The sequence below is a fragment of the Lissotriton vulgaris genome, chromosome 6, assembly GCF_964263255.1.
Source record: "Lissotriton vulgaris chromosome 6, aLisVul1.2, whole genome shotgun sequence".
NCBI classification, from domain to species: Eukaryota; Metazoa; Chordata; class Amphibia; order Caudata; family Salamandridae; genus Lissotriton; species Lissotriton vulgaris.
Genome location: NC_141694.1, coordinates 726,688,927 through 726,713,854, shown reverse-complemented (window position 1 = coordinate 726,713,854; position 24,928 = coordinate 726,688,927). Strand labels below are relative to the sequence as shown.

At 44.7% G+C, this 24,928-nt stretch overlaps 1 protein-coding gene across 1 annotated transcript in view; it reads left to right on the top strand.

Annotated features, from left to right (window-relative positions):
• LOC147707911 (fatty acid-binding protein, brain-like) overlaps positions 1–24,054 on the top strand; it is a 108,213-nt gene extending 84,159 nt beyond the window's left edge. Inside the window, exon 3 of the mRNA XM_086925257.1 lies at positions 23,896–24,054. Coding sequence (XP_086781383.1) covers positions 23,896–24,054 — 159 coding nt within the window. The remainder of the gene's footprint in view (positions 1–23,895) is intronic.
• The last annotated feature ends 874 nt before the right edge of the window (positions 24,055–24,928 follow it).

Here is a 24,928-nt window from a genome sequence, read left to right as displayed (position 1 = left end):
CACTTCTGTGGCAATCTTAATTTAAAAGTAAAAAGTATAGAAACCAGCCAATCAAAAGAGATGGTAAGGAGGCTATATGCTCCATGGGGGAGGGGGTAAAAACACATACAAATGGCAGGCTGGAGCATAATTAAGAAGCAGGCAAATGACTGACATGAAGCCAACATACGTAAGCAATGGATGGGCTCAAAGCCCCTGCTTGTTCTTCGTAAGCCCACGGTATGGCTTACTTGGGCTGCACTGTCTGGTTAAGCTTTACCTAAAAATATAGCCCTAAAGTTAAGCCTAAACCTAATCTTAGCCCTGAACCTAATTGTAACCCTAACCATTACCTTGAAAATGCCTGATGATAATACTGCAGACATCATTTCTTTCAATATCTTTGTCCCAACGCTCTCTTTATCAACAATATGGAAAATCTCCATAATTTGGTGGCACACCTAAGCTGCCTGCAGTGGCCAGGAAGCTGGAAAACCCCTGTGGTGCAAGTACCTCCTTTTCTAGCCTGTCTCCTACACCTGGACCACGAGATCAGAGAGTGGAAAATCCCCTGTGGTGTTATTTCTTTTACAGCACAGCTTACTAGGGCCTCAGCTAATCACAGGGGCAAGGTAGAAAGATAAATTCTCCCTCTGCAGAATCACTCTAACTTCCCTCTAATTCCAGCTTCATCACCTCTCACTTAAATTGATGGTGGACCTGCCATCTGGCTGCCACAGTCACCCGGTGGGAGACTGTGGCTGCCCTAACTCCCCTCATCCCGCCACGATAGCGGTCTTCGTTTGCCAGGGTTCCATGGCATAAAGGGGTGGTGAAGGTGGGCATGTGAGGAAACAAAGATGCACGATAAGAGGAATGAAGGTATTGAAGGACTGAAGTAGTGGCAAGCAATGAGTGCTATGGAAGGGTGAATGACATGTGAAATAAGACTGGGCACTGAACAGCCAGAGTTGATAGAAAGAGTGGGTCTCAGGTGTTGAAATGAGGGTCAACCATTGGGGTAAACTCGTGGTAGAGGACGAGCAGCACAGAGGAAGGGGCACATGAAAGGAGTGAGGTAAAACCAAGAAACATGCATCCATTGCCAGGCAGCATAAAGAACCGAAAGGGGTGAGTGTTGAGTTGTGGCACTAGGTGAGGGTGCCACAGGTAAGGCTGTGGCCGAGAGGGAGAGTAGGACTTGAGAAGAGGTTAATACAGCTTAGAAGTGGAGTGAAGAAACTGGAGTAATGAGTATTATGATTATGTGGAAGGACTATTTAGACAGTTGGAATCTGAGCCACATCTTCCTAAACCCTGACAGTACGCACACAGAAAACAAAAGCTGAGGATGGTAGTTGCCCGGTTCCCCTTCGGTTACGGTTGGTTATCACCACAAACATGGCTTAGCGCCTTTGACAGTGTTAACTGCACATATTGGCTTAACTGAGAAGGAACACGCAGTGTTATTTGTGATTTGCACCCTAGTGCCGTGGGACCAAAATCTATTTCATTTTTAATGCGTCTGCATAGATCTCGTTGACCTAAGTGATTGTCATTCCAAATGGTTCATGTGATTGCATCCTGGTACAGAGAACTGCAACATTTTTTTACTTCTTCCTAAATAAAGGTTGGCAATTAATGGCAGAACCCAAAAGGACATTTGTGACTGAAGTGAAAAGATATTCAATACAAAATATCTTTATTCGATTGTTTCGGTGCAATCATAAAAGTACAGATAAAATATCATAAATACATGTTTATATAAAAATACACAAGTTCATTATATTCATAAAAAAACGAATACAAAGGGCGAAAAACAATTACATTTGTAACGTACAAATTAAATGTCCCTACATTTCCTTATAATCATTACATTTTTTTAAAACAAAGTTGTTGTTGCTACAGATACATAATTGTCTAGGGCTTGAATACTGATCATCGCCACACGACAATGACGGAGTCCTAATTCTCTTAATAAAGGCAATAAAATAGTTTTCCTCATTTCATCATATAATTTACAAAAAAGAAATACATGAATGGTACTCTGGGGGGAGTTGTTATCACAAGGGCAGAGAGGTAGATCGTGCGTCCAATTATTAATTGCAGGAAAACTAACCAGTCTGTGGAAGATATTAAATCTGAAACGTGTAAGCAGAAAACGCTCATAATTATTTATTACATAAATTAAATTGGGCTGAATCTTAAAAGTTGCTAAAACCAATTGATGCTGCTGAATAGAAGGTTTTAGGGCCTCCGCAGCAGTCCTATTGGAGTCCAAAAGGGCTAAACACTCCTTCTTCGGATCTTTTCGTGAAATTGCTGAAATATCTGTGGGATTCAGTAAGTATTCTTCTCTCCCAATATCTTTCAGGAAATTTAAAACATACTTCACCCATGGGATTTTTGTAGCACCCTCCAATTTCAAAATATCTGTCAGGACATCTCTGTTTAAGTGTGTCGCTGCTTGGGTCCAGAGTCTATGCCATAGCAAAACAGGCTCTATTTTAATAGGATCAGTGATGTAACGAAGGCCAAGTTCTGAATGACAGTTAAAATTGGATGAGCTTTTGGGAAGTGCCAATATATATTTTAAAAAGGAATTTTCAGGAACCTGTATGGGCGCGGGGTTAACAAAACCCCAGACCCCACTGCCATAGGTAGCGCCAGCTACACATTTGGCTTTATAAATTTTAGTCAGTTCCACAGGGGGTCTAGTTCCTAGCTTACTGGAAAAGATTTTGAGAGCGGCAGTCGATCTTAAAAGCTCAAGCTTTTTAACAGAGATAGCTTGAGACCACATCTCATTTTGGGCAAAAATTATCCCAAGATAGGAAAAGTGTTTAGCAAATTCCAATTTTTGCCCCGCTATAAAGATTGGTCTCTTGGGTTTATTTTGCCTGTCACAATACTTAGTGAAAGTCTTTGATGTATTGACTTTCAGGCCCAACTCTTTCATAAAGCGGCAGAAACTGTCAACCACGCGCTGTAAGCCCACCTGAGTACGTGACATGAGTACAGCGTCGTCAGCGTTCCAAAGTGCTGGTATTGGGCGGCTGCCTAAAAAGGGAGGATCCGAACTATCTTTGCACAAGACACCTTCCAGTCCGTTTATGTACAAGTTAAAAAGGAAGGGGGCCAGGACACAACCCTGCCTGACCCCGCTCCTGATTGGTATTGTGTCTGTGCGCTCTCCGTTTAGGCCAGAACGTACGCGGGCCGACGCGTTACTATAAAAACGTTTAAGATAATAAATAATGTTAGCTTCAACCCCAAGATGTTCCAGTATAGACCACAGTTTAGAGTGTATCACACAATCCAAAGCGGCCGAGAGATCCACAAAGGCCAAAAACAAGTTGCCCTGTTTTGCCCTCGTGTATTTTCCGACCAACATGAGCAAATTCAAACCCTGCTCTACTGTCCCCAGACCGGGGCGAAAGCCATACTGAAGATCAGACAGGACAGAGTTTTCCTCAGCCCATTCCAGAAGTCGGTCAAGAATCACTCTGCCCGCAATTTTAGTAAATGAGTCCAGTAGGGAAATAGGCCTATAAAAGGCAGGATCCTGTCTATTTCCCTTTTTGTAAATCGGGACGATTACAGATTCCACCCACGTGGGCAGGAATTCAGCAACGCAACTAGCGTTAAGCACCTGAACCAGAAGGGGCGCCCACAGAGCTGGAATACTCTTAAATAGGTCTATGGGAATCCCGTCTGGCCCAGGCGCCTTTGCGCCCTTACTTCTACTCAGGGCCTTTTCCACCTCCTCTAAAGTAAAATACAATTTACTATTAAGGGGATAGTCGTCAAGGGAGGTCAAAGACCCCACTTGACCTTCTTCATATTCTTCTCCTTCATAGACTCTTGCGAAGTGTCTGACCCAGTCTGAGTTGCATATAGCAATATATATTTTCGGACCAGTCTCTTCACTAAGAAAGGGAGTTCTCACAATTTTCTAAAAACTCACTCTGTCATTTGTTGTGGAGGCTGTATGAAGAGCTTCCCAAGCTTCGGTCCTCAGAGTATTTTTCCTATCTTTAATTGCCTCTTTGTAATCTTTCCTGAGTCTGCGAATTTCCTCGGTTGATCTAGGATTATTATGCAGGGCCTTTTTTAGAGTTGCATAAGCCTTGGTGCATCTAGAATCAAACCATCCTCCCTCCTTCTTCCTATTCTTAAATTGCCTAGTAAGGGAGTTTTTAATTTCATTCGATATTACCAGGAAGGATGCAAGGCAAATTTCAGGTGATAAATCTATCTCTAAGTGCTTATTAATTTCTAGGGAACATTTTTCAACCACTGTTTTAATTATCTCTGCCTCGTTTATCATGGCCCATTTTAAAGTATACCGATTGGTTTTTCCAATTGTCAGATCAGCATCTAGGCTATTGCATTCTCTATTGCTGATTAATATTGAGGCAGTAGGTAGCAAAATAGACAGGCATAATGGAAAGAGGTCACTCAACGCTATATCAGGAACATTAAAAGAGTGGATTCTGTTCCTGCAATTATTGAAAATAGTGATAAAGTCTATAGTTGTCGAACAACCTCTACCATTAAATGTTGGAACTACTATCGGAGCGGAAATGCACATTTCATTAACGAACCCTAAATCAAAATTGGCTAGCAAAAAATTAAATTGATCCCCTAGAAAATTATGCCTAAAATTAAAGTGTCCCTCGCCTTCGTCCGGTGCTAGGCCACACCTGTTAACCTTAGTTAATTCGCACAAATTGCAGTTAAAATCTCCTAACATAATTACCATCAATTTCTGTTTAAAAAATGTTTCTTGCTCAAAAACCTTGGTCAATTTTCTCAAGTTTTTTAGTAGTTGATCTAGGTTTTTGTAAAAGAATAATACGATAAACAAAATATGACTAAAACCTTACACTAAGAAGGTACATGTTACTACAGTGATTGCATCGAGTAAAGTATAAGAATAAAGATAGTACAACATTAACAATAAAAGTTAAAAAAGTAATAGTTACTTCTATATGAGCCGCAAAGTGAAGCAAGTGGGTGAGTAGATCGAAGGGGGGTGGCCCAGCCCAGCCTCAGCCAGCCCCGGACGGCCACAGACGGCCCGCCCTCTGCCCGGGCTCAACCCGGCGACCGCCCGCGCGCGTCCCGCAAGACGGTAGATGCGACGCCCTTTTCAAGCGCCTCCGGGCGTGTTTAGAGGCGTGGCCAGCTGAGGGCTCCTGGGGGTGGTAGTGCACCGTTCCCCCCGCTCTGCAGCTGTTCCTGGTGACCTTCGGCGTTTGCGGCGGGGGGGAACGGCAACAAGGAAGCAGAGCAGCTTGGTGTAGGAGCAGAGCCCCGGCAGGAAAGACAGCAAGGCTGGGGGTCCGTCAAGTGAAGGCGTGAGGCAAGGGTGCACAGCGTCCGGTAAGTTTTAGCTACTGGCAACCCACTCGCCAGTAAATGCGACGCCCTTTTCAAGCGCCTCCGGGCGCGTTTAGAGGCGTGGCCAGCTGAGGGCTCCTGGGGATGGTAGTGCACCGTTCCCCCCACTCTGCGGCTGCGCCTGGTGACCTTCGGCGCTTGCGGCGGGGGGGAACGGCAACAAGGAAGCAGAGTAGCGTGGCATAGGAGCAGAGCGCCGGCAGGAAAGGCAGCAAGGCTGGGGGTCCGCCAAGTGAAGGCGTGAGGCAAGGGTCCACAGCGTCCTGTAAGTTTTAGCTACTGGCAACCCACTCACCAGTAAATGCGATGCCCTTTTCAAGCGCCTCCGGGCGGGTTTAGAGGCGTGGCCAGCTGAGGCCTCCTGGGGATGGTAGTGCACCGTTCCCTCCGTTCTGTGGCTGCACCTGGTGACCTTCGGCGCTTGCGGCGGGGGGGAACGGCAACAAGGAAGCAGAGCAGCGTGGCGTAGGAGCAGAGCCCCGGCAGGAAAGGCAGCAAGGCTGGGGGTCCGTCAAGTGAAGGCGTGAGGCAAAGGTCCACAGCGTCCGGTAAGTTTTAGCAACTGGCAACCCAGTGAAAAGATATACGGTACCCCAACTGTATGTTATAGTGCGTGTCACCAAGGAGTTCTGTAGTGATCTACAGTCTCATAGCTGGATTCAATACTGGTATAAAGAGTAGGGAAGCATAGACTACATCCAATAACACCCTTTCATGGGCAGTTAGATGGTATCCTATTGCATATCGTGTTTTGTTTTCTCTGTTCATTTGCCTGTCAGGGTGAAAGAAGTGCGTAGGCCATGTTTCCAGCCCATTTGGGTGACCGGGAGGGGTGACCGGGAGACAATGATTAAAGTTGGATATGCACGCACTCAGTGGCTGAAATGGAATTGTGCCGGTACATCCCCATTACAAGTATTAAGGGACAAATGTTGATGGTTGCCATGATGCAGAAGTGGAGGTGTTGTTATGCTACCTCTCACCTGCAACTATTTAGTGATGCCATTTTTGGTACTGTAGTCACTTGGGGCCATATGTAGGTAGCTAAATAACGGTCGGTAACAGCCGAAATTCAGAAAATTTCCCGTTACCGGCCGGTATTTAGGCATTTGAGATGTAGGAGGCCATAGATAAGGATTCAGTAATTATGAATCTGTAAATACCGATTTATTATTACCGAATTCAAAATTACAGATTCGGTAAATAAGAAACGGTAAAAACGAGAAAAGAGATGTAGGTAAATTTGGTAATACCGAATTTCATGAAATTCGGTATTTAAGAGTCTGTAATTAACACTGACTGAAAGCTGGTGGTAATCAGCTACAATGTATATAAGCAATCCCAAAATGCAACAGTGTGATCACTAGGGCGGTTTTCTATGTGATTGCAAGGCGGCTACGTCTACAGGCAGCAGGAGTGAGGATCTGGAGACGGGAGGAGCGCATTTACAGACAGGGCATCACACTCTTCCAACAGACTGAGGATGAGATCCATGAAAGGTACAGGCTACACCCCCACACCATCCTGGACTTGATAAGGGACCTGCACCCCCTCCTGGAGCACCCAACAACAAGGGCGCACGCCATACCACCACATGTGCAGGTGCTCTGTAGACTACATCTACTTGCATCTGGCAGTTACCAGGGGTGATAGCTGCAGTAGGCAGGGTGTCTCAGAGTTGCCTGTCCTGTTTCCTCAGAAAGTTCCTGGATGCCATGATGCAGAGAATGCATCACTACATTAGCTTCCCATACACACAGGCGGAACTGCTGAAAACCAAGACACACTTTTACCAGATGGCACAGTTCCCGCATGCAAAGGGTGTATGGATGGCACACACATTCCAATCTGCCCACCAACAGCCACTCAGTATATCTACAGGAACAGAAAGTCCACCCACTCCATAAATGTGCAGGTAATCTGCAATGCTGCAACATAATCACTGACATTGTGCCCAAATTCCCTGGGAGCACCCATGACTCATACATCTTTCAGAACAGAGGGATCTACACACGCCTGACTGCGGGAGAATTTGGAGAAGGATACCTGCTAGGTAAATCACTGTGCCACACCCTTATACCTACTGCAGATGAATGTATATTAGTGTATGTGACTAATGGCACTCTCTTTCTCACCTAGGTGATAGTGCATATGCCGTGCGGTCATTTATCCCCACTCCTTACCTAAACCCATCAACCCCAAGTGAGAGACGATACAATGTGGCACACAAATCAACATGGAACTTTGTGGAGTGCACGTTTGGACTATTGAAAAGCAGGTTCCGCTGCCTCCACAAAAGTGGAGGCGCAGGTCAGTACACACTGACTGCAAAATCATTGCAACTTGTGCAATGCTGCACAACCTTTCCACAAAGAAAGGTACAGAAGTGGAATTAACTGATTTTGAGGACAATGATGATGAATTTGCGCAGCCAGAGCCCAACGCAGCAGGAGTGGCACCAGCAACAGATGGGAGACAGAGACGGGCAGAGATCACACACAACTATTTTTAAGAAAGTAAAACAAAGCCAGTTGTTGAATGTAATGACGTTGTTTTAATTTCTGGGTACTACGCCACAACACAAACGGCCAAACTTGGCAGTCCAATTTGTGACATCCATAGTAGGAAGTCATGGGTTACTTCACCCAATTTAGTTTTGAACGTGTGGGCTGCATCAGCGTCTGCGGCAACGCACAACAGTGCTGGATGCCATTAACTGACTGTCTGGCTGTGGAATCAGTGCCAGCCCCATGCCGGCTGCTGCTCCTCCGGGTGTCTGTTACAGGGGGGAGTAATGCTGCTCCGACTGGTCGTGTCCTCGCTGTCCCCAACTTCCACAGCACCAGTAGTGGCAGACTGAGTCGTCAGCAGCACTTCAAGAGCACTGGTCACCTTTACCAGCCCCCTAGATACATCAGTGCTGCAGGGCGCCAGCCCCTCCTGCATAGCCACGGAGCGCCTGCAGAGCAGAGAAGTGGCAGTTGCTAGGCGGTTCACTGCCCTCTTATGGTGCTCCATTTTCTGCCTCTCCCTGTGCTGTTGCACCCTGTCTTCATCCATTTTGCTGCACAGCAGCATCACAGACTGGGACATGTCCCGCGTGCCCGCAGCCATCTCCTTCATGCCCTCAGCCTTTGAGCTAATGCCCTTATCAATGTTGGTCATGTTGTCATTGAGGCGCTTCATTTGTCGCTGGACTAACTGAATTGCCTTGCCTTGTAGGCGCTGCACCTTCACCATGGTTGACTCCAGCCCTCCGAAGACACCATGGCTCTCACCCTGAGGAGGTGGACTGCTCTCACGAGCCCTGAGGCAGTATCTGGCACCTGTGTATGCTCCCTCAGAAGTGGACAGCAAACCAGCATTGCTGTCATCCAGTGGCACAGTAGATGTCCCCCCCTCGACTCTTCTGAGGAGGACTCAAACGCCTGCAGTCTGGCAACAGCACGCCTCCTAGGTCTAACCACTGCAGTGGGGTGTTGATGCAAAGTGAGGCCAGCAGTAGTGGCGGGGCTGGCTGTGGTGGCGAGGCTGGCAGTGGTGGTGAGGCTGGCTGTGGTGGTATTGTGTGCACTGCACTGATACTGGCCTTCTCTGTGATGTCCTCCGGGGTGCCCTCTCTCCCTCGTCCTGAGCAGTCCTGCGCGATGTCTCGCCTGTGGACAGAAATTGTACATTAGCTCAGTGTTTCTGCAGCCCTGCAATGCAATAATTAAAATACATTTCTGCCACACTATCTCATTGTCCTCTGCCTGCTTATCAATGATGTCTCACATTGTCATATCGTTAATGCTTTTCTATATATTGTGTTAAGTTAGCATGAGTTTATTAAATGTTTAAACGACATATTTTCCTTCGGCTTTAGTTTGCACACGGCACATAATTATTATTGTAGCTTTCAACCTAGACGAAAGATGTGATTTATTGAGAATAATATGTTATTGCTCTGATATCAGTCGTGCCTGGTACACTTGGTACACTGTCTGCACACTGAGATCTATAGCCTCTAAGAATAACCTAACACAAGGTTGCTGGGAGGCCTGATCCTCGCACCACATTAGACATAACACAAATAATGTTGCTGCCAACATTGGGCTCTACACGGGTTTAAGATAGAGTTACTGAGAATGCAAAAACACACTTGATGGTGCTTCGCATGGAGAGAGTTGGTAGCTGATGATGTGATCTTCTTCTGCTGACATTTAGAGGTATGGGCCCGCCCTGCTAAAACCCAAATGAGACCTTCTTAGATATAATATAGTAGGCTAAATAGGGTGCGCGAAATATAGGTGATACAGATTTCTATAGATTTTGCATTATAATATGCTATCACCGTTCGCTTACTATGGACTAGTGACTATGCTGATAACTCTGATTTTTATAATATGTATGTTGGTATTATATAAGATACTGCGTTTGAGAACCTTGCATTGAAAAATAAATATTTCAAACTTGCACGTGTGTTCTTTTACTCCCCGTTGTGGTTTGAAATGATTATAAAGCGAAAGAGTGTTCATGTGTTCCACGATACCTGAGGTACCCTAAGTTCATGTTCTGGTTTGTCTAAGTCATTGGGAGTTTGTAATGACCAATGAGACACTGTAGCTAGCTCGTTAAGGGGATTTCTGATACTAAGGTGAGTTTTGGGTCATCCTAATTCACCCAGGTTCTAGATCTCTGTGCACAGTTCTGTGGGAGAACGGAAACCCTGCTACATAGCGCCCAACGGTTGTTGGCCTTATATCATGACACTCGAGTAGTATATCATTCAAACCTTAACCCCTTCATTCCCGTTTCCGGAAAACGGCGGTGACGGAAAAACCTACCAATTTTTGAAATAGGTCTTTTCAAGCTTGAATCTATCTAAAAACTGTTTCCTTGAATTACTACCCAGTTGTGCTACAAAGTAATCTTTGTTTTTTCACGTTCCTGTGCAGTCATGGCACAAGCCGTGGACATCCCGCTGCATAGTCGCATTGCGGTGCGGGACCATTTGCGGGCTTATGATGTCCCTTTGGAAGGCTTGGCTGTGGTTCTGGTGGTGAGTGCGGAACATGCTTACCCGTACGAACTGTTTTATTCGTGGGTGACATTTCCGGCAGTGGACGCAAATTCTGGTGTGTTCCACTCGTACACTCCGTCACCTGTACCTGTTGCATATGCTCCGTACAGAGCACAGGAAGTACCTATTGATGTTTGGCAGCATGGAGTTTGGTTTGGTGGCGCCCTACCACACGCTTTAACCGCTCCGAGGTTAGGTCCTTTGTCCATTCCGGGCACTCCTTGGCCCGCTTTGGCTGGATTTACTCCTCACCCTAATCGCGCCACTTGCAACGTGGGTGACCTGCGACGTCTTCACGAGGTCGCGGTTGAAGTGATTAGGGCACTTGTTCATTACACGAGTCGTAATGTTCAAGGCGCAGCCCCTAGGGGTGCGCAGCTTCAAGCACGTCAGGCTGGTTTGAAAATCAGTCCTGTCATGGTGAATTCCGTAATGGGCAAGAAGCCCCAGGATAAGGATGTCTTTCATTTCTGGCTTGCCGAGAAATTCGACCAGCTGGAGGCTGTGTTTCCTAATACTAATCCTGGTGAAAAACACCGGATTCTTACGCTTAGTTTGCCGAAAGATTTGGCCCCTGAGCTTGTTGACTGTGAAACATGGGGTAAGACTTTTGCAGCAGTCTATTCGAGGTGCTTTGGCTTCCCGTCTATGTCAAACCTGTCTGCGGTCCTTAAACGTGTTCAGGATGATCACGGACCGGAGTCTGCGGTTGAGTTAGGTATGCGCCTGTGTGGCTCCTTTGAGGTGGTTTGCGATCTGATCCTTGCGAATGTCAAGGGATATGCAGTGAACTTCCAGGTGGCTAACGCCTTGGCGTTGATTCCCGACGCGGACAAACCCCGTCAGTTAGCAAGGATAATTGTGGCGGCTTATAAAATGGTTGGCCGCAATGCCAAGGGTCTTAAGACTTTTTCTGATAAGGAGAAAAAGCAGCCCCAGGGACAGTCTTCGGAGGCGAACGCTCAGCCCAAGTCCAAAAAACAAAATTGGCCTAAAAAACAGAATCAGGGTAAGCAACAACAACAACAACAAACACAGGTTTCGCGCCCTGCGTCTCTGTTGCCTGCGCAGTCGGAACGTGTTTATGATTTGCGCGACCGCGCGATGATGAAGACACCTGAACGTTTTCAGGCTTCTGACCAACGCTCTCCTCGTTCCTTTCAGGACTCATCGGCTCCGTCAACCGGTGGTGGAGGGGGCGGCAGGGGCCAGGGTGGCCATCAAGGACGTGGTCATCCCCGCCCGCGCAACGGTGCAGACAAACAGGAGGGCTCTACGCCTCAGAGACCGCAGTTTGCCAAGAGGAAAGTCGCAGCCTTGACAGCGCATCGATATACCCCAGATTGTGAGAACGAGGCTTCGGAATCTGACTTAGGCTCTGACCTTGCTGGACAGCGCGGTGGAGATTACCATAGTGAGAGAGGCCCTCCGTCCACTACTGAAGGTGACAGCCACTGACACTTATGTTGTGATTGAAACAGCAGATACAAGAGTTGCTCCCCCTGATAGACTTTTTGAAATTGTCCTGTTAATTGAAGGTGACATACAGCGTACCGTTAAAGGGGTATTTTGGGAAAATCTTTTGTCTACTTATGACATTTTGCTTTCGGGGGCTGACTGGCCCCCACCTTTTGTGCTTGCAGCTCCAAGAGGGGAGAAGGTGATCCTCCCCAGTTTCGCGAACACAGTTTCGAGAGTGGAAGCGCTGCACTTTGCAGAAGAGTGGGCTCTAGCGCTTGCACCGGCTGTGTACCGTAATCATTGTGGCTGGGATAAATTGTGCCCGAACCACGAGATTCCTTTACGGTTTCAGCCGCAGCCTCAACCTCAATATCCCATACGACGTGAAGCCAAAGCTTCAGTCGCAGCGATCCTTGAACAATTGGAATATCAAGGTGTAATTGAAACATGTGTGTCACCGATGAATAACCCCCTTTTTACTGTTAACAAACCGGACGGCTCTTACCGTTTGGTTTTGGATTACCGGCATTTAAACTCGCATTGCCGTAACTGTGCAGTACAGAATACTCACGGCTCTGCCCTTGTAAATAGTCTTGTGCGTAAGCAGTTCAAAACCACGCTTGACAATTCCAATGGTTTTTATGCCCATTCATTGGATAGTCTAAGTTCCCAATGGACTTCTTTCACATGCGGCAGGGTCCAAAAAATGTTTCGGCGTCTTCCAATGGACTATAAAAATAGTCCTGGCGTATTTTCCGCACGCATTGTCTCTCTGTTGGAGAGGATCGACCCAGATGCTTGTTCCTATGTGGACGATATCTATCTCACAGACGATGAACTTTGGGAGCATCTGTGTCGGGTGAACAGTATTATTTGTAACTTTGCAGACGTGGGTTACAAGTTTAATTTTACAAAATCGCACATTGCAGAATACACAGTGTTGTTTCTAGGCTATGAACTAACTAATGAAGGAAAAGGCTTGGCTCCTCACTTCCTGGAGAAGTGCGCACAGTTGCGCTCTCCGACAACACTGAAAAAATTACAATCTTTACTGGGCCTTTTTGAATTTCGGAAGGACATACATTCCGGAATATGCCCAGCTTATCAAGCCTTTGTATGCTTTGATACAACCATCTTTTTCCAAATCATGCTGGCTGCCTGAGCATTCGGCTATTCTGCAGTCTTTGCAAGCTGATTTGCTCGCTTCTGAATAAATACAGACTTGTGATAACCAGACCAACCTGGTGATAAGAATTGTCCCGGGGACGGTAGGTTTCACGTACCTAACTTTTAATGAAGGAGATACAGTACCTATGGCTTACAAGTCACACTTGTACACTTCGGCTGAATTGCGATTTTCCACTGTGGAGAAAGTTTTGACGGCTGTGCAGATGGCAATTCTCAAGGAACGTGCCCTGTCACAGGGAAAACGCATGTTGGTTGTTACCCCGTGTCCTGCCTTGGAGGCAGTTACGAAAGCCAGTGTACCAAATTCTAAAACTTTGCACCCTCGGTGGATTCAATGGGCTGCATCCTTGTCATCCCAGGATGTCACGTTTATTTTTGACGCCACTTTACGGTCGCAGGAGTTCTTACAGTATGAGTTTGTTCATCCTGCTCCTTTAGCAATGCGGCCGTTGGAGGATTTCCATTGCATCATTTACAATGATGGTTCGGCGCAGGTTGCACATGGCTCTAAACATGCCTACGTTTCCGCTTGCGCCATTGTGGTTGGTGCCATGGTGAACGATGAGTTCAAGTCCAGTGTCGTGCACACGCAGACGCTTGGGGACTGCACCGCGCAATTAGCTGAGCTTCGTGCTCTGATGCTTGCATTAGAGTACGCTGATCCGAGTGTGACGACTTTGGTCGTAAGTGACTCTTACTACTGTGTCCAGTCTTACAATGAGAACTTGTTCTTTTGGATTCAGAATGAATTTCGTGATTCCAAGGGTAGCACTATAAAACATAAAATGATCTGGGTCCGAGTGGCAGAACTCAAAGAGAAGTTGCCACTCGTGTTTGTAATTCATACTCTTGGCCATCAGCGCGTGGGGGTCCACGCTGTCAGAAATTCGCTTGCTGATGAGGCAGCGAAGTCTGCAGTATCGAAATACTTAGTTGCAGCAGTCACGAGGTCCAAAAGTAAGATAGATGATGATATCTTAGCAGCGTTTGCTGCTACTGAGAAGGGAAGTAAATATCCTGCGGGGTTCCCTTCTAAATACACATACCACTTAAGTCCCGATAAGGTTCCTTATGTGAAAATTCCTGAAGTTGGCGAACGTTTAATTCCCAACTCGGATCGCAGGGCTTCTTTGATTACAGCGGCTCATGAAGGTGTGGCGTCTGCGCATGCGGGCGTCTCGGCCACTGTAACTCAGCTACAACAGAGGTTCTGGTGGCGGGGACTGTACAAACAGACGCGCGATTATGTCCTTCAATGTGACATTTGCCAGCAGATTAAACCTTCAACTGCTGCGCGTCCGCCTCAGACACAGTTGTACATTTCTAATAAACCACTGGGGTGCGTTTATTTAGATCACTGCGGTCCTTTTTCTTCTGATACTGCGTATAAGTACATCTTAGTAGCAGTTGATTCATGCACACGCTTTGTGTGGGTATGGCCCCATCGGAGCGCTGATTCACGGACTGTCATTAAAGATTTGCGAGTCTTTGTAGGGATTTTTGCCTGTGGTACCTTCCATTCGGACCAGGGTCCGGCTTTCGCCTCTAAGGCGTATAAGGATGCTATGGTTTCGTTGGGGGTCCAAGTCAAGTTTTCGTCTCCGTACAGACCCGAGGGAAAAAGTGTAGTTGAACGAATGAACCGTGACTTAAAGCAATCTTTGACAGCTCGAGTTATAGGCACTGGCAGAAACTGGCTAGCCCACCTCAATGGCGTACAGCGTGCGCTTAATAATCTCCCTAGAAGGTCTCTGGGTGGGCGGACCCCATACGAAATGCTCTTTGGTATCAAGATGTACGTCCCTGACCTCGACGGTCTAGACTGCAAGGCCCAGGCCACGGCCTTTGACGTAGATGAACATTGCAATGTTTTACAGGATCTACAAAAGACCAGAGACAGTCAAGCAAAGGAACATTTGCCCTCCACATCGGATGATGCGTTGCAGATCCCGGTAGTTGGCTGGCTACCCCAAGTTGGAGAACTGGTTCGAGAGAAGATTGATAACAAGAAAGAGTTTGGTCCCTCATATTATGCACCGGTTCGAGTTCTTGGAGTGAAGGGCACAAGAACAGTCATATTACCACCACTTCCAGGTCGTAAGGAAAACAGATTTATTTCTATTGACAATGTCAAGACACACAGGGTGGCCGATTCTTCATAGCATGACACCGGCTGTATCCTGTCCTACCATGGTGAGGCATTCTGTGCTGGCTATTACTTCTGGTGCAGAACAGGAGGTGTCCCTCGAGATGCCTGCTATATCCAGTCCTTTATTAAATACTATTCCTGTTACTAACATTGATGAGCTGAACTACACCTATCCTGCTGACTTATCTATGCCAGATTTGCAGACTCGTTTGGCCGACCAGTCCAGATTCTCTTTTGACTCTGTTTCGGAACTTTCAAAGAAACCCTCAACTATTGCAAAATATGCCACCTTATTTAAAAAACATTTTTTGATTCCCCCTTGGACATACATTTGGTTGATTCTATTTTCATTTTACCTTTTTATGTCAATTGGTTTTGTGTTTTATTTTTTCCGCCTGATCGATGGCCACTATGTTAAAGAAAGAACAGGAATTCGGTACTTTAATGGAACTGTGGCCCCTCTTTCCTCTTCACATTCAGCACACAGACTGAAACGAAACTTGAATACAGTCAACATTACTGCTTGGCCTGTCCTTGATGGGATTGTGTGGGATGAGGTTAGATTTCAAATACATGGGCCCACTGAAGTGATTAATGTTTCGAATATGCTTAGAGTAAACATGGGGGATGTGATTAAACAAAATATACGTTCTGATGATTGGGATATTCAGGCCGTAGAAGCATTATTCTCTGATTTGAAATACTATGCTGCCTTTGATGCTGAGGATTTATATTTAGATTCTATTAATTATGGTGATTTGTTTTGTTTTCAACATTATGGTAATCATTTTTTGCATAAGACAAATTCCAGGAGGGTTGCTGTAAATTACACACAGTGGGAACATTGCCCTGCTCCATTGGGAGGCAGCTCCAGTACGTTTCTGAAAAAATATTCATATTTTAATCAATCAAATCCTGAGTCGTTTTATTTCAAAATTACACAAAAGTCCATGTCCAAAGTTAGACTTACCGATACAAAATTGCTGTATTCGAAGTCCTTTCTAGACAGATTAGCTGTAGATGGCTACGAGTTTTGGAAAGGAACAATTGACCTTAAATCGGTTTGGGGTACCAAAGATTGGCAGGTACAAGGCACTGAGGCTTTGCATCGTGCATGTCTCATCCCGAATCACATGTTGTTTTTAAATTCGTCTATTTCCCAAACAACATGCTTTGGATTGGCTACTTCTAAAAAATTAAATACACCAATTATCCCCGAATTGGAAGAATATTCAGGGTGGGGTAATTATACTGAATTGTCCATTCATGAGTTGCAAGCTCTATTTCACAATTCGTCCTTTAATATATCCAGTTTGGATTCGAAGGGTTGGCTGATGTGGCATAGGAGTGCTGATTCTTGCCAATGTCGTTTTCTAGGTTTGGCTGAAGGATTCACAAAAGTCAGACCTGATCCCCTTTTTGAAAATGATTATACTGTCACCACTTATTCTGTGGGGAAACTGTGTCAGAATTGGTTACAACATTCCACTTTAGCTGCAGTTAAACTACATCTGTCTCAGTTAACTGAAAACGTGGATTTGAATGATTTTATAAAAGGCCCAGCTAAGGGTAGGTCTAAACGGTGGATTTATGCAGTTTACAATGAAATTTGGAAATTTTCGCAAATTGAGGCTGCTAAACGCCTAAGGGCAATTGACCAGGCAAATTTGGAAAAAGTGCTTGCAGTTGTCGATAACAGTATTAACATGCTTTCTTCCAGAATTTACACGTTGAACAATATTGTCTCTTCTGTGGTTGACATTGTAAATGATGAAGTATCTGTATTGTACCATGGACAAAATCAATTGCGTTCTGTGATGCAGTTTGCATGGACACTACAGACTCTGAAAGCTGGTTGCGTTCCTTGGAATTACATGAACGTGTCATCATTATTTGCCCCGTTTAATTTGACTGACAAGCAGCGCGTGCTTTCCATGCGAGATGCATCATTTTCTATATTGCACATTGAAAAGTTAGAATCTTTGCCCTTCTCTGTAGCTGAGGCAGCTGCTGCTACATGGCTTATCCATGGTGTTATTACTTTACCATTTGCTTTATATAAATTTACCAATTGTTTGAGATATATTGCGATAGGGCGATATGAACCACTAGGCAGTGCTTTCCTGCATGAGGCATGGTCTTTACCATATACGTACAGATGCCTGAAGGATGGAAAGGAAGTAAATCTGAATGGTGAAGAATGCACACAGTCGCCTGACCGTTCACTGATATGCAGACATATCCAGTTGCATGGTTCTTGTAATCAGGACCGACCTAATTTGGCCTGTGTTTTAAAAGGCACACTAGTTCCTGCAATTGTTCCCACATTCACATTATTGACAAACGGTAGTTATTTGCTTTTGAATAACGAGGAGTGTTGTGAGTTAATGGTCAGTATCGCCTATGTGGTTACTGTATCAGAACGTGTGGTGTGTTGCAAGAACGTGTTATATCCACCCACGCATGGGAATTCAGATGTTTCCATCTGGCCGCGCATCCCAACCTTGAGAGCGGAGTTCAATGGTATGAGCCGCATAAGGGCTCTATTGTCTCAAAAAGAAGTGGCCCTGAGCTCGGCCCGTGAAACATATGTCCTTCACATAGCTAACACACGCACTGAGGTGCAGTAACTTTTAAATACTGACTTGCCGTTTCATTTCTGTGAATTAGTTCATCAGATCTTTAATGCCTCCTCCACGTCTGGCTTAGCTCATTTTTTTAAATTGGTTAGCAGTGGTCTCGTGACTACATTTGAAAAGATTTTTGGTGTTATCCCTGCTTTCTTCCATTCAATATTTTCGAGCTTGTTTGGCGGATTTCCTGTTTTGCTGGCTTTAGCTGCAGGCGTTTTGACATTATTCTGCTTCCTAAAATATGGCTGCCCATCCTGCGCAAGAAGCCGCTCAGCCCCTACTGACGCTGTTTCGCAACCGGATGCTTGATTACTATGGCACCTTGCCGCTTGCGACTTTAAGCACGGCATTTGAATTATCGTTTCGCTTTTCCTATTTCACATGTGTCCAGCCTGTGTTTCATTGCCTGAGCTGCGATTTTGACTGGGCCATTGATTTGTGTCTCTGCTTGCCGTTATCTCCTGGAGTCGATTTTAATCACCTGATGAGCCCCGTAGTTGCTCACGAGTTGGTTTGTTCTGGCAAAAGGATTATGGCCTTGGCAGCGATGCATGGACTAATGGGTTCGTGGGACATCCACGCAGCGGCGCATGAGTTTCTGGCACATAGCGTTCTTGAGAACCCACCGAGTTGTCCTGTGATGTTGCTAGAGGGTCCGGTGTTGGAGGAGCACGTATGTTCTTTCCCATTGCTTAATTGGATGGCTGAACTGTTTTCGGGTGATGACAGTGATTTCATGTTGGAGGCTGTGGCTACCTATTTTGCATATTCTATCCACCCATGAGTGGCTTTGGAGATTTTCACTATACGAGCACGTGACTTTTTAGTAATTCTGAATGGTGCCATTTTTCTTACGGACAATTTACATCATATGTTCTAGGCCTGTGTTTTTATGTTAGGCCTCAAGTTCAAGATTTTTTTTACATTTCTGTTTGGCCACTGTAGGCATTCATACATATTTTTTTATATACATATACACACATTTAGCTTGGCTCAATATTATTGAACTCTGCTTTCATGTTATGCCTTTATTATATTATTGGCTTGTTTCTTGACCGTCCTCGGATCATTGGGGGGATGTCATATAGTTAATGCTTTTCTATATATTGTGTTAAGTTAGCATGAGTTTATTAAATGTTTAAACAACATATTTTCCTTCGGCTTCAGTTTGCACACGGCACATAATTATTATTGTAGCTTTCAACCTAGACGAAAGATGTGATTTATTGAGAATAATATGTTATTGCTCTGATATCAGTTGTGCCTGGTACACTTGGTACACTGTCTGCACACTGAGATCTACAGCCTCTAAGAATAACCTAACACAAGGTTGCTGGGAGGCCTGATCCTCGCACCACATTAGACATAACACAAATAATGTTGCTGCCAACATTGGGCTCTACGCAGGTTTAAGATAGAGTTACTGAGAATGCAAAAACACACTTGATGGTGCTTCGCATGGAGAGAGTTGGTAGCTGATGATGTGATCTTCTTCTGCTGACATTTAGAGGTATGGGCCCGCCCTGCTAAAACCCAAATGAGACCTTTTTAGATATAATATAGTATGCTAAATAGGGTGCGCGAAATATAGGTGATACAGATTTCTATAGATTTTGCATTATAATATGCTATCACCGTTCGCTTACTATGGAATAGTGACTATGCTGATAACTCTGATTTTTATAATATGTATGTTGGTATTATATAAGATACTGCGTTTGAGAACCTTGCATTGAAAAATAAATATTTCAAACTTGCACGTGTGTTCTTTTACTCCCCGTTGTGGTTTGAAATGATTATAAAGCGAAAGAGTGTTCATGTGTTCCACGATACCTGAGGTACTCTAAGTTCATGTTCTGGTTTGTCTAAGTCATTGGGAGTTTGTTATGACCAATGAGACCCTGTAGCTAGCTCGGTAAGGGGATTTCTGATACTAAGGCGAGTTTTGGGTCATCCTAATTCACCCAGGTTCTAGATCTCTGTGCACAGTTCTGTGGGAGAACTGAAACCCTGCTACAACATGTCTTGTTGTTCAGTGCGATTCCTGTCATGATAGGGGTTTCACTGACTACATCTCCCATAATGCATTGCTGGTCCGAACAAAAACCTTTACTGGAGTGGGATTCACATAGCCTAATTTGGGATTTGGGATAGGGGAAGGGGGGGTGCACAATGCTGTGAATGCTTCTTACCTTGTTTGGAAGCAGCTCTGGCAGAGCTGTCTTCATTCCCGATTCCACAGACACTTTCTGGCTCTATCGTGGACTCCACGAGCTGCTCAAGTTTAGTCATGGCAGGTGCCCTGTTCTTTCCTCCTGTCTGGCTGGCTTGTTTTTTAAGATCAGCCATCTTCTTCTTGGTGATACTCCTGATGTCATACCACCGCTTCTTGAGCACTTCAATGTCCAGGGGAGTTACTCCAATAACATTCACCTGAGACTGGATTCCAAGCCAGATTTCTCTTTTCTCTGATTCTGCAACTTGCAGGGACTGCTTTCCAAACAACTTTGTGTGCTGCTTCACTACCTCCTCCACAAGGACCTGCCGTTCCTTCTGACTGAATTTCAGTTTCCTCCTCCTTTCCCCTCCTTCTCTTTCTGTGTCCTGGCTGGCCATTGTGCAAGATTTGCAGGTAAAGTTCAGGCAGTGGCTCTGTTGCTCTCCTCTGCACTCCCAGCCTCTCCAGAAGCTTGATTGTGTACACCTGCCTGGCTGTGGCCACTTCCTGGTTGGGAAGGGTGGTGGTTGCACAGGATTGGCTGATTCCTCAATTCCTGTTTTTTTTAAATTTCCGAATCTTAATTTACCGATTCGGTATTTACCGATTCGGAATAACCGATCGGTATTGTGGAATCGGTAAATATTTACAGATTTTTTTCCGAATCGGTAATATTTACAGAATTATTACGTACATCGGAAATACTGATTTCTAAATACCGATTCGGTAAAATTCGGTAATTAGGAATCGGTATTTCCAAATTACCTACATATGGGCCATAGTGATGTAATGTTTAAGAAAAATGAGGCTGCAGGTCTTGAACACATGTAACCATTACCTAGCAAGAATCTCATTCAGTAATTAGACATAAAAGAAAATGTAATAACCAACTTTATTGCAATTTTGCAGCAGGGACATTCATTATAACATACAATAAGGCCTCTGCTTAGAATAACACATCAAGACATGGCAACATTTCTGCAGATTATAGCAATTAGATTACATTGATAATCCATAGAAAAAGCACCACTTTCCCAACACCCTTTCTATTTATGGGGACACCCACAAGCAGCATAAACAGACCTTTCCTGTTGTGCACACCAGTCTAACCCCCTGCTGCAAAATAAGATCGATTGGGGGTCAGCTGTTTCCATGTGCGTGGCCAACAAGCAGGCCCCCCAAGGAAAACACGATCAGCTTATGGGCCCCCCAGCTCCTCCACCAGCCCGAACAGCACATTACACGGATCCAATTTCAGTGCTCCCAAGAACCGCAGAGAGCTCCCAAACCACCCCGTCCAAGAAGGAACGCAGCGTAGGGCAGTACCATGCCATATGTAGAAACTCTGCAGCTGGGCGCGCACATCGCATGCAAGCAGCGTGGGCAGCATTGGGAGATATTCTGTTCAAATGGCGCAGAGAGATATAAGTTGCATAAAGGTAGTTTATGTGAATCATGTGCATACAGGAGGAGTTCACCAGTTCTCGGGGCGAGACAGGCCTCCCTTGTTATCTTCATCAAGTTCCCCCACCCAATTTACTAATTTCTGTCTCAGCAGATCGAAGCCATCTGAGGCATGACCGACCAATGAGCAGTAAATAAGAGAGATGGCTTCTTTCCCCAGGTGCCCCAGGAAGATCTTGGCTTCAAACCAACTATATTCAGGAAGCGGGCGTCTGGTGATACGTGTGGTCGCAGAGCATGTCGCAGCTGAAGGAAGTAAAAAAAATTGAATTAGCTAGAGCGTAGGGAAATGGAAAGATATCAGAGCCATGTAACCCGTCATGACTTTTGAATTTTTTTGTGTGGTTATGAGTGCTTAGAAGATGGAAAGCAGTCGCCTAACTGAACTAAGGCTGAAAATGAATTGGAAATGTAATTCCGGTAAACACATTTGGTGTACAGACCCATGGTTAAGAGAAGACACTGGCTAGAAACATAACAAAGGAAAGTAGTCAAACCAATGTATGTAGTTGTGAGAATACACTGGCAGGGGAGTCATCTAATTGCGTTCATGGATTAAAGGAATCCTGGGTGGAAGTAATTTAATTGTGGACAGGATAAGAATATTGAGTGGAAGCCAGGCTATAAATTGGATTTAGAGAACAGTGGAGGTATATAATCTAACCAATAGTCATAGGCATGGACGTAAATCATCTGATCTTTAGATAATGGGGTTAAGAGAACACTGGATTGATATTTATCTGAAAACATAGGATTAAGAGACACACTGGATGGATCTAACCTATTAACAGAAAAGTAAAATGTTCTCATTTAACCTGTTAAAATTCGTTGGATTGTGGTCATGGGATGGGAATCACCTCACCTTTAGATAAGGGGCTATTAAAGCACTGAGTTGAAAGGCTTGCACACATAGATAAGAGACTGAAAATCAGATGTTCAAATGTATGCACACATACTTCAGATAACTCTCAATCAAAGTGCCCTACTTTGAGGTGGGTCGCACACCTTGGCGTTAAGGATATTAATATAGCCAGCCCAGCCCCTCTGGGTAAAATCTGTGGGGCAGATTTAGTAAAAGTTTATGAAGCACAGGAAAATAAGTTGCTGCCTTGCATGGGCGGGAAAGAGTTAAACACTGCCTTATTTGCAAAGATATGGCACTGTTGGACTCTCTTCCTGTGCTGGCTCACTTGTGGCTGCCTAGTACCAACACAGGTACCCTTCTGTCGTATCTCAAGGAAGCCTGTGTTGTGGTCAGGATTGTATTTGTGCAGGAAGATATACCTTCCTGGACACAACAGGTGTCAAATGTATATTTCTCTTTCTTTGTGTGCTGCAGAATGCAGTACACATGGAAAGAAAAATTAACAAGGAGAAATTGAAATATCTCTTCTTGTTAGGCCTCAGGTAGGCGCACCATGATGGCGAAAATCCAGGTTTTTTAGACATTATAAGATTTGGTTTGCTTTAAAATCGAGGGGTGAATGAATGCATTAGAACGCCCATGATCCAGCCAAGGAGAGCCTCCCTGAAGCAAAGTAACAGAAAGCAACTGTGATGCGTGATTTTTATTTTTTATTAAGCCACTCAAACCAAGCTTTGCGTGGATTAGTAAATCTCAAAATAGATTTGTCTGGGCTGCGTCTAAAAAGTGACGCAATCCAAGTGCAAAATGTTAATAAATCTGGGCCTGTGTTTGCGACTTCTTTCATGCATGATCTAGATTTCACGAGATGAGAACACACGTGCAAGGTCCATGGAATAGTTGTCCTTTGAATCTGCCTGACATTACTTTGTGATCCACACCATGCCACAGCTGCCACTTACTCCCTGCTAAGATACCTGTGAACACCATTGTTTCTGCATATTAAATATATCCTTTGCACCTCCGAACTACCCTGAGGAATTTGGGTTCTGACTTCTCATCTTCCGGTGCCTTGTCTGCCTAAGCATGGTCACCGTGCCCAGATTCAGTCTCCACTCACTTAATCTGTTCACCCTCTTGGCCACCCCCTTAATGGACCTCTTCCTGCTGGCACCTTTACAGCATATTAACCAATCCATTTATCCTCACTCGTTCTTCTAATAATTAGTCACTCGTTCAGCCCATTCATCCAGCCACCCACATTCACGCAAGTAAATCTCCTTCCTCACATTCATTCATCCGTTCATTTTTTTATTGACCCTAATGCACTTATTCATACATCATCAGGCTCTCACCCACACCATCTCTCAACTGAAAGACCAAGCCAATACACACTTAGTACAAAGTAAGGTAAAACGACTATATTGCACTTATTAATTAATGATTTCGTGTTTTTGTTGTTTCTTGCAGTCTGTACTAAAAATGGATGGTCACAAATTGGTTCATATACAGAAATGGGACGGAAAGGAAACTACCTTAGTTAGAGAGATTAAAGATGCACATATGGTTATGGTAAGTATGAAAAGTCTAAATGGAGACTTTAGTTTCATATGCTCAGTTTCATGTTGATAGGCATGCGAAAAAAGCTTGAGGGATGTATTGGGAAAATATCTCCTGAGCGTATTCATGTCTTTCGCTTGTACATGTCTAAACTATGCAAAGCTTGCTCATTTAAAGTTGCACAGGAACAAAGGGCCTATGCTTAATTTGTGACGGTAGTTGCAGGTGGTGGGCACCATGACTCGTTTTGAGGTCAAGCCTGCATGCAGCACTTGGTGACCTTATGTATATTTCTTCTTAAAAAATACTTATAATGCGATTTTAGCTCACCCACTCATTACCATTTGTTGTCATCATTATCACTCTTCTTAACTGCCTTCTTATTCAACAGCGTGCCCCAGACGTCAGTTCCTGCATCACTTTAGTTCTTTGTGTGGTGCAAGGACGGAGTATATATTGATGTTTAATTTATTGTCTGTTCGCTACTTGCACTATCATTAAGGTACATTTTTTTAGTTCCTTTATTTTAACTCCTTTTTTCAAAGCACAAACTCTACCCAACTCAGAACCCTTTAAATGAGCACAAGTTGTATTACAACATGTTCTTTTTATTTTAATTTTTTCAGATATATTCTATTTGGGGCGTTCTGGGAGATGTCTACTTGCCAGCAATTGTTCCTTGTGTGTGCATTTGTTTTGTTATTCTTTCTAGGCCATGCCATGCCACTCACTTCACTCCACAGCAAGCTACTCCGATCTAACCTATTCGAATCCTGTCTAATCCACTCCATTCGCATACACTCCAATACACTCCAATACTGTTATCCAATCCATTGTAATCCACTCCAGTCAGCTCCTCTGCAGCACACTCAAATGTATTCCACTCCACTATATGACACTCAGATCCATGCCACTCCACTCTACAACACTCCACAACACTAAC